Source organism: Orbicella franksi, chromosome 6 (genome assembly GCF_964199315.1).
Source record: "Orbicella franksi chromosome 6, jaOrbFran1.1, whole genome shotgun sequence".
Lineage (NCBI taxonomy): Eukaryota > Metazoa > Cnidaria > Anthozoa > Scleractinia > Merulinidae > Orbicella > Orbicella franksi.
The window spans coordinates 8,100,607-8,111,227 of record NC_138150.1 but is presented as its reverse complement, the minus strand read 5'-3'; the positions used below and the strand labels follow the sequence as shown (position 1 = coordinate 8,111,227).

The window sequence follows — 10,621 nt, the reverse complement described above, 5'->3', positions numbered from 1 at the left end:
TTCCCATAGCTTTGATAACAATCCTTGCAACAAATCAACGAATGACTGTCGAGCTGTATCTTGATGGAGTTTTCACAACAAAAGCAGTTGGCAGCTTGACGGTTGTCAAAGATCAGCACCAACTTCAAGCAGTACATGTGGAAGACAAGATTGGTGACGCGAATGTTTTCTTTGTGGCGTCGTCCAGCAATGGTGTTAGAACTAACAGATCGTGGAAATGTACAAACAAATACCACCAGGGTTGGTTTCTTCCTAATTTTAGCGACGCTTCATGGCCAAAGCCTTATGCGGATGATCACAATAAAGTAGTGTATTTCGTAGCACCAGATGCCAAGTGGATCGCATATCTTCCGGCCAAAAGTAATAAAATCTTCTGTCGGTGGAAAACCACTGTAGGTAAACACCATCCACCTGATTACCTACAGAATAGTTGATAGAAAGGGCCCCGACTTAAAAGTACGGTTGCTTAGCTAAGATAAAGATAACATAGAATTACCGTACTTACGAAGCAACGCACTTAGCTCAGTTCCAAATCCGAAACACCTCCAGGTACGAATAAATAAAATACTTTCTCAACGGAGGCGATATGAAGGCAAACGAATTCCTGAGCCGAAGATTAAGATCTTTGGTGAGTTGTTCAGCTGAAGAATTCAAGAATTTACACTCCAAGACAATGCAAGTTAAGTTTTGCAACTTACTACATGGATAGTAAGCAACTCAATGCAACTTTAAAAGTTTTGCAACTTACTGCATGGATAGTAAGCTAGGGTCGCTAAGATACAACATACAACTGAGGGCCTCCCAGTTGGGTTGGGGGTAGCATGTTTCCCTGATCCCTTCAAAATTCCACTTTTTTTCCATTTTTTCTGTTCCATATTTGGTCAAAGTTCCCTTTAGTGAATTGTCCTCTGTTCCCTTGAAATAAATGAACACGTTCTCTTGTTCCTCAAAATCCCTGGGAGGCCATTAGAAGCTAAGGTTTGCAAATGTAATCAGCGTTTCTAAATACTTCAGATTTCAACATTGCACAGTGCAGAAATATAGAAAGTCCTTTACTGAAAACAGTTTCTGTTTATTTCACTTAGAGCATGACCTCCATATAGTTCCCAGCTGCGTAACTCCAAGTTCGGTTATGATTGCTTCTTCAACTCTAGCACTTCAAAATGCCACCAGTTCACCAACAATTTCCAGTGAATGGAACACGAATACGAACACGAACAGCCCGACCACAAATACGCTAAGTGCATCAGTGATCGTGCTCATCACTATTAGTGGTGTGACGGCTGCTGTGGTCATTGGACTGGCTGTTTCTTGTTACATTTGGAGAAAATGGAGGTTTTTATCAATCTTTTTAGTTCCTTGAATATTTGGATAATTATTGTTGATAGGTTACACTAAACAATTGTAGAACGTTTGACCGCCTAGCTCTGCATTAACTTGCTCACTGGCTCGCTTCATTCTTTACTATACTTACCAATTTGCTTAAACAGTGACAGACTGACTGACTGACCTAAAGACTGACTCACTCACTCATGTGTGTCAAGAAAGCACGATTAGTTATAAAGAAAACCCTCAGGAATCAATATTTACAGAGCTGGCTTGAAACCCAGAATAGGTCATCACCAAGTTCAAGAGAGAAATTTACACAAAAGGAAGTAAAAACTAATTATCAATTTGAAAACTACCTGACATTAATTACAAAGCCACCACGCAGAATTCGCCTGACCAGGCTTAGATTAGGATGTCGTGCATTACGAATACAAAGTGGCAAATATGAAAATAGAGGGGCATTAATCCCAGTAGAAGAGCGAACATGTTTAATATGCAAAGGAAATTGCACAGAACATGAACAGCACTTTTTGATGTATTGTCGGGTGTATACCACATTAAGACGTGAGCTGTACTCACATATTTCAAACGCTGACACCCATTACCCCAGTTTAAGTGATAACGAGAAGACGAAGTTTTTACTTAGAGTAGAAAACACAGTTACATCTAAAATTATAGGAAAATATATCCATTCAATGTTTCTAAAAGGAAAGAGATTCTTGGTTAACAAATGAAATAACCGCAATACATTTTTTTAATTAATTGTATAGGGTTATGATAAATGCTATCATGCATTTTTTGTTAGTCAATGTTCTAACCTTTGTCCTATTTAGACCAATACCTCCCTTTGGAAAGTAACGCGCAATTAAGAATATTATTATTACTATTACTATTACTGACCCACTGACTCACCGACTCACCGACTCACTGACTCACTAACAAAGTCACTGACTCACTGACTCACTGACACACTGACTCACTGATTCACTGACACACTGACTCACTGACTCACTGACACACTGACTCACTGATTCAATGACTCAAAGACTAACTGTTTCACTGACTCACTGACTCACTGACTCAATGACTCACTGACTCACTGACTCACTGACTCACTGACTCACTGACTCACTAACAAAGTCACTGACTCGCTGACTCACTGACTTGCTGACACACTGACTCACTGATTCACTGGTTCACTGGCTCATTGACTCACTGACTCACTGACTCACTGACTCACTGACTCACTGACTCACTGACTCACTGACTCACTGACTCACTGACTCACTGACTCACTGACTCACTGACTCACTGACTCACTGACTCACTGACTCACTGACTCACTGACTCACTGACTCACTGACTCACTGACTCACTGACTCACTGACTCACTGACTCACTGACTCACTGACTCACTGACTCACTGACTCACTGACTCACTGACTCTCTGACTCTCTGACTCTCTGACTCACTAACAAAGTCACTGACTCGCTGACTCACTGACTTGCTGACACACTGACTCACTGATTTACTAGCTCACTGGCTCACTGGCTCGCTGGCTCACTGACTCACTGATTCACTGACACACTGACTCACTGACTCACTGACTCACTGACACACTGACTCACTGATTCAATGACTCAAAGACTAACTGTTTCACTGACTCACTGACTCAATGACTCAATGACTCACTGACTCACTGACTCACTGACTCACTGACTCACCGACTCACCGACTCACTGACTCACTGACTCACTGACTCACTAACAAAGTCACTGACTCGCTGACTCACTGACTTGCTGACACACTGACTCACTGATTCACTGGTTCACTGGCTCATTGACTCACTGACTCACTGACTCACTGACTCACTGACTCACTGACTCACTGACTCACTGACTCACTGACTCACTGACTCACTGACTCACTGACTCACTGACTCACTGACTCACTGACTCTTGGGTAAGACACTTTACTGTCAAAGTACCTCTCTCCACCCAGGTGTATAAAAGAGTACTGTACGGGTCCACAAATCATCCCAGGACCGCAAATGATCCCGAACCGCAAATGATCCCCAAATTGAACCGCAAATGATCCCGGACCGGAAATCTTCCCCATATTGGACCGCAAATGATCCCGACTAAAAAATAACGAATGGCTTGGATCTATATCAGAGGTAGGTTAGAACATGTACAAAAATTATGAACTAAGAAAAATGTTTTATCATTTTACAAAAAAAATATTCCACAGTTGCTATCTTGTTCTCCGAACGGTAAAGATCGTTTTCCCTGTCACGCAATAAAAAAAATAAATAAATCGAAAACCAACCAATGGAAAAAGCTAGGAAATTGTGATGTACGCGATAGAAGATAACTAAATATGACACTTCTCCAAGTTTTAGGCCTGTGCGTTTCTTCGAACTTCAGAAATTCGTCGTAAATGTTCCCCAGAAATTTGCAGAGCCCAGTAAGAAAAGGCCATGTTGGTATACATCGTGGTACAACCGAATATGGCGGCTGGAATATAGTGTAAACCTCTGGAACTTACTTTGGCTTTCTAGGCGACTGATTATCAGTACTAAACAAACAAGCATTTATATAAGCACTTTTCCTAATGCTCTAACTTCTAAAAATGCTCAAAATCATGAGATAAGTATATATTTTTCAACAAACTCGATCGTAGCCTTGAGTCACGCAACCTCCAAAACCCTGAAATTCCAAATGCTCTGGTTTCCAAACGAAGCACCCTAATTGTAAACAGATATAAATATACCGCCTCTTATGCCTGATGAGGATAAAAATACGTCACGTGAAGACGATCTATTGAATAAGAAGTCTTAGAAAAACACATGCTTGTAAACATGCTCGAAATCCCAGTGGCGATAGTATCAAACATCTATCAAACAGCTAACTTGTCAAAACGAAGTGCAAGCCTTGGCCTTGCTTGGTCATGAAGCTGAACTTCATAACTATAGCTTGGAATTTTGACTTCTTAGAATACTCAAGTAGTCATTTCCGAGGAATCAAAGCCAAAATACGACCGAGGAAAAATTACAAAATAAATTTGTTCAAATTTCCAGTGCTACACACTAGGTGTTTTACAGAGTGATGAAGCGTTGTAGGCTTGTGGGTCTACTCAAGTGACAGCGCCTTCGTTAACAGTTGCTTCATGGTTAGATTTTAGTTTAAAACTTTAGACGAGTGGCGTTAATATAATGGCTGATAAAATGTGATTTAACTATAACACCGAACTATCAATGTTAAACAAAGGAGGATATGTAGCGTATGTTGAACTGATCATAATTTTAATGAGAATTGCAAAGAAATGCAAGCCAAGTCGTGCTTTGATGATCGAGTGTTGATATTCATAACATCGTAGTTAGCAACAAAATTTAGTCGAAAGTATGAAGAAAAACCAAGTTGTAAGCCACTATAATTATAAGATGGCTTTAATAAAAACATCGGTATTCACGTACGCCACTTCCCTATCCACACCATCCCACCATCCATGCGATTCCTTATTTTTTAGTGGGGATCATTTGCGGTCCGGGATAATTTGCGGTCCTGGGATCATTTGCGGACCTTTACAGTACAAGCTAATTTAATGCTTTGGGGCAACCCCGCGATGGACTGGCATCCCATCAAGGGGGAAGGAGAAATATTTTCTGAAACCGGAGATAAGCGCCGGCCTGATGGGCGACTTAGCACATATGCAGACTTTATACCTTAACATATGAAAAGCGCTTCAATTGCAAACTGATAATTTGGTATATCGTATTTGAAATATTTGCTTCAGATGCACGGTGCAATGAGATATGCTTTGCTAACGTTTAAAATTCAAACTTGCGTCAGTATGGCATTAATTTTCATAAATAGGCTGGATGTCCATGCGTGACATGCTTAAACATGACATCACTACTAAGCTGTATTATTTCAAGGTCCTCTTGCTTAAACCTTTCAGAAAATGCCACTCCAGACCAACTGAATGATTTCTTGGAAGAGATTACCCTTATGAAAGCAGTCGGTTCTCACAAGAACATCGTGAATTTGATTGGCTGTTGTACTAAGTCCTCGCCAAATTTTCTCGTCGTGGAGTATGCAGCAAAAGGAGACCTGCTTTCTTACCTCAGAGAACGAAGAAAAAAGGTAAACGCATTAGGATACCCTGAATTCGAGCAACATCACGTATGAATGCTTGTGCTCTTTTCTGAATGAAGTAAATGATCGGAAGCTGTTGAAGTGTGAGCTGCAAAAACAGGTACACTTCAAATTCCAACAATCAATGGCTCAAATTAGGTCTTAAATGACTCGGATCCTACTTATCTATTTTAAATGATATAATTACAGGCATAGATAGAATTACACTACCATCGAGTCCTTAACTACAGTGCACACTAATGACACAGTGTAAAATTAAATGATAAGTTTACTCGCTTTGCCGTTTGCTCTCTCTTCATTTATCTCCTCAAGCATTTTGAGAGCTCGTATTGCAGTATCAAAATTTGTTGTAAAATAAATAGCAGGTGCTACAATGAATGGACTAGCATCCCACCCAGGGGGTTGAAATACCCCTAGTCGCTTCATGTCTCACTAACCGGGATCAGCTCCGGCCTGATGGGCTCCGCTCGTATACTTTACCTTACCTGACTACTCCAAAGAATGGTCTTATCGACTATTTTAGCACGTTAAGAAACGCTTTCAGATGAGAAGTCGACTGAGCTTTTTTTCGAGCCAAAAAACAAACGTGGCCCAGATAAAGACCAGGTATTCGTTAGGTACGGTCCTAGAGTACGCCCTAGCAAGTTCATTTCGACTGCGTCCAACCACAATCTTTGAGCCTGCACCGAGAGATGAAAGACTATTTACCCCGGCTAATTAACCATAATTTAACACATGACTTGTAAGGTGTTGTAATCTTTGCCCTCTGATTTCCAGGTAAAACAAACCAATATGGAATACGTACAGATACGAGAAAACACGCCAGAAACTTCAAGAGAACTGAACAAGGATAGTACAGGCATTGTAAGACAGGTTTCACTTGGTATTATCATTATAACAACTAAAATGTAGACATTTGTAAAAATTCCCTTCCATCGAGGTCCATCTCATAAATTCTCCGGAACTAGAGAAACTATGATTTTTTTTATTATTATTAGTATACCCCGATTGTCGAATAATTTATTTTGAAGTTAAATTAACCTTCTCCATAATACCTGCAGCATTGTGGGCCTGGCATAAACGACATTGGCGATATTAACGTCGCTTTCCTGAAGACAGACAGCAGTTTCAATATAAGAATTAACAGCACCCACGCCTTGAAAGATGAGGAACAACATGAAGGAGACGAAGAAAACGATTCTTTAACCCCGCAGGACATGATGTCCTTCTCCTGGCAAATAGCACAGGGAATGGCAAGTTAGAAAAAAATTGCTCCTTCTAAGTGTTTAGCATAGGCAATTGTCCGAAGTGTGTTAATTGCTTTATACGAGTCGGGTCATCTTTTTGGACCCCAGTATTCATTTGGTCGGGAGACTTGACTGTTCAGGTTTGGTTCTTTTTTCTTTAAGAATCTCATACTGTTTCAAGTGAATTGCTTTTTTCACGACGTGTCATGTTCCTGACCCCTGCTATTTCTTCTTTCTGTTCTTTAAAAGAACAACGCTAGACTGTGAGTAGTCTTTCTTCTGCTCGAAGATTCACGAGGGAAGAAACGCACTTGGCTTTCTTCCCGCGGATTTCCGGGAAAAATAGAGACTGTTCACAGTCTAAGATGACTGCACAGTTATTGTTGAGATTTGCTGACAATGTCGGTGTTCATTTAGTCGGCTGATTTTGAAAAACGTCCTTACACTACTGTAACGAATGCAAGATTTCCTGTGTCCATAGTGATTAACCATATTTAACGTGTTTAGCAATACTTATCCGCAAAGGGCATTGTTCATCGGGATCTCGCCGCTCGCAATATCTTACTCTGTGACGACAAACTTGTCAAAGTCGCTGATTTTGGCTTGGCGCGGAGCACGCTGGGAGAGAATGTGTATCACATGACAGGTCAACACAATAAGCTTCCTGTGAAGTGGATGTCACCTGAAGCCATAAATGACGGTGTTTTTACCTCAAAGAGTGACGTGTAAGTGCATCAGAAAGTGTACATGTAACTTAATTTTCCAGATAATTAACTTGATAAAATGATGCAATAATAGGACTGAGAAAATGGGTTTATGTGATTGGCTGACAGCAAGCTAATTTTTAGCAGGCACTGTAGTGCAAATTAACGCTGGAGCGTACGTAATTTTTTCAGTCATATGAGTAAGTCACATCGCGGCTTGAGCAATTAGGGATTAACCCTACTCGCGATATTTAAAAAAAAAGTAAATAGCAACTGCCTACTGAAAGGTTCGTGGAATTTTTAGAGAAGTTTTAAATATTAATCTTTCGATAAATTCTCTATTGTTCTCCTATTTATACAGCTTTCTTGTCTTAATACAAGGAAAATCGAAAAACTAGGTTTCTAAACACTAGTGAGTCCCAAAATACGTCAAATAGATATTTTTTCTTCGTCTATATTTTGTGGTTAGGTGGTCATATGGTGTCCTTCTCTGGGAGATAGCGACTCTCGGTAAGTATTTTAATGTACTAACCTTATGTGGTTGGACTCGCCTCCATATCGAACCGTCCGGGCTCGAGCCCTGGCTGATGACATTGTGTTGTGTTCTTGGGCAGGACACTTTACTCTCACAGTGCCTCTCTCCACCCAGGTGGATAAATGGGTACCGGCTAATTTAATGCTTCGGGGTAACCCTGCAATGGACCAGCAGCCTAAGCAAGAGGAAGTAGAAATACTCCTGGTCACCTCATGTTTCTGGAACCGGAAATAAACTCCGGCCGGATGAGCTTCTTTGCTCGTATGTAGACCTTATGTTATGGAATTTCGTGTCTCGCTGATATATTTTTGCCTATATAGTAGTTGCCCTAAAACGTATAACAATGTATGTCGTATGTGTTACGACAGGTTATTTAATCGTGAAACACACTGCTGGGAGTTACTGATCCAGCTTTTAAATACAAAACTGACAACCAACCGCACAGGATAATATAAGCAGTGAATACATTTTACCGGACGACTGGACCTACTCAGTGGTTCGTAACATTGTTCTTTGCAATACTCCAAGTATTGTTCAATCATTGTAGATCTGGTCACTGTCCTCACAACATTAGGCATCTGTATTCTGTCGCCACTTTCGAGGATTAGTATTTTACTACCATAAGAAACGTCTCGATAGAAGTACGATCTATTTGTAAATTCCACAAAGTGATCGGCCTTCATGGAGCGATAACAAACGAGATGTATTTCATTTTTAGGAGGGTTCCCGTACCCCGGCATAAAAAGCAGAGAACTCATGAGATTACTGAGAAGAGGATACAGAATGGAAAAACCAGATACATGCTCAGAAGAGTTGTAAGTCACATTGGTAGGGGAAGAAGATAGGATGGGTTGCTATGTTAGATTATTTCTCACAGAGAAAAAATACGGATTAGAATGATAATGCAGGGATGAGGTTTTGTATTTAAAAATATCAAGGAACTAATTAGCCGCACCGGCCGTAAATCGTCATGTCAATATAGCGTATAAAATAATCATAGAATATCTTTTTCGCTCAAAGGTATGTGAAACGTATTGTCAGTTTGAAATGTTGTTGTTGTTGGTTTTATTTTCTCTAGTTTTTTTTTTTTAAATTTATTTTTCGTTATTGTTGCTCTTGTTGTTGTTGGTTTTGTTTTGTTTTTTGATTTTTCGTTTTTATTGTTATTGTTGTTGTTGTTTGTATTTGTATTTTTTTTTTCAGGGTCGGGAGTTTGAACCAAAAAAACCATTTCACATATTCATAGTATTTCTCATGTGCTTTTACTAACAGCTATCAATTGATGAGGCGTTGTTGGGCGGACAATCCCGATACGCGGCCAACCTTTACCGAGCTGAGCCAAGATCTAGAAGACTGGATGCAAAGAGAAGTTCCTTATCTTGACATGGACCAGCTAGATGAAAATCAACCTTACTATGACGCGTCAGCAGTATCATTGTCCAGTGGATCTTCATGCGAGGGGCATTCTCCTGGTCAGAGCCTCACTTCAAACATCGATGCACACAATTTGGCTCACGACGTAAGCCAAGTTACGTCTGAATTTACAAGCTTTTAAAAAGACATCATAAAATCAACGCATATAGAGTCACAGGCAAAATCAGGTCTCTAATATACATGCTCTAACTTAGTAGATTTATCTTGTTTGCTGAGACACCCGACTAGGAATAAAAGATTCCTCGAAATAGTAATGAGTTTAACCACACAATTAAAACGTCAGGCGACTGTGACACCTTACGATGGGACTGTGTTTTGCATCTGGCAACATTTCTTGGGAAACAACGGTGCAAAATGCCATGAAAACTGGAAAGAAGAACACCTAGAGACATGAAAAGCGTAGCATAGGCCTACAGGTTTTATAAGAAATAATAGTGATTATAACGAGCGCACAAGACTTGACGTAAGTAAACTTTTTCTTAAAATTTCTTTTAAAGTCTTTCCCGTTCCTCTTTCTAATATTGTAAACTGGTTGTTAAACGGGAATAAATTCTTGCTTTACGCAGAACCATGGCTGGTAAATTATTGCTTCTTTCCAAACGTATTAAGTTATGTGAAGTTTACAGTCTCAGTTTGAATGTCTTTGAATGTCTTTTATTTTACCCCCCGGGGGAGCTGGGGCACTCTACAAAGTTTTAAACGGGGAGACTCCGCCCCGAGAGCCAACCCCCTACCCTTTGTACCCCTATCGTATGTATATATTTTTTTATTAAAAAAGGTACCCCTTTTACATACCTACTTAAGAAAACCGCATCCCTTTTCTAGAGCCTTGAAATGAACTTAATGAGAAATATTACGGGGGAACATCAAACATTACCAAATACAGCCAGAAGGTGCGTCTGTTCGAAATATTTTAATTAAAGTCCCTTTTTAATGCCTTTCACGTGACCTCCAAATGTCGGAATCAGTGGGCCTATCGGTCTAAAAAAAGGTTTGTCCACTCTTAATATGTAATGACAGAGTATAATTTCAAAGAAAAATACGATCGATGGCCACTCATAGTTCACGTTCTCTTTTTGTTGAGGACGGATACGAAAGGTACAACTATTTATAACGCACGTGTAAATCCACTATTCAGCTCATAATTAAATCTTTTGTTTGGTGACGTTCTAGTTGTCGTTGGCATCTTGGTTTGCTTAATTAAGCTCCCTACTA

At 40.0% G+C, this 10,621-nt stretch overlaps 1 protein-coding gene across 1 annotated transcript; it reads left to right on the top strand.

Moving 5' to 3' along the window:
• The first annotated feature begins 5,234 nt into the window (after nucleotides 1–5,234).
• Nucleotides 5,235–9,558, top strand: LOC145490428 (fibroblast growth factor receptor 2-like). The gene is made up of 7 exons (XM_081469550.1): nucleotides 5,235–5,474; nucleotides 6,264–6,350; nucleotides 6,548–6,739; nucleotides 7,241–7,458; nucleotides 7,907–7,947; nucleotides 8,691–8,787; nucleotides 9,245–9,558. The coding sequence occupies exons 1-7, from the start codon at nucleotides 5,235–5,237 to the stop codon at nucleotides 9,525–9,527; spliced, it is 1,158 nt and encodes a 385-aa protein (XP_081325676.1). The 3' UTR covers nucleotides 9,528–9,558.
• Nucleotides 9,559–10,621: the final 1,063 nt, after the last annotated feature.

What these genes read in the sequence shown, in the direction of transcription:
- LOC145490428 (XM_081469550.1), top strand. Translation starts at nt 5,235, where the DNA reads ATGACATCACTACTAAGCTGTATTATTTCAAGGTCCTCTTGCTTAAAC. An exon ending in TCAGAGAACGAAGAAAAAAG is followed by an intron (nt 5,475 to 6,263) that starts GTAAACGCATTA and finishes TCTGATTTCCAG; the next exon opens with GTAAAACAAACCAATATGGA. An exon ending in TTTACCTCAAAGAGTGACGT is followed by an intron (nt 7,459 to 7,906) that starts GTAAGTGCATCA and finishes TTTTGTGGTTAG; the next exon opens with GTGGTCATATGGTGTCCTTC.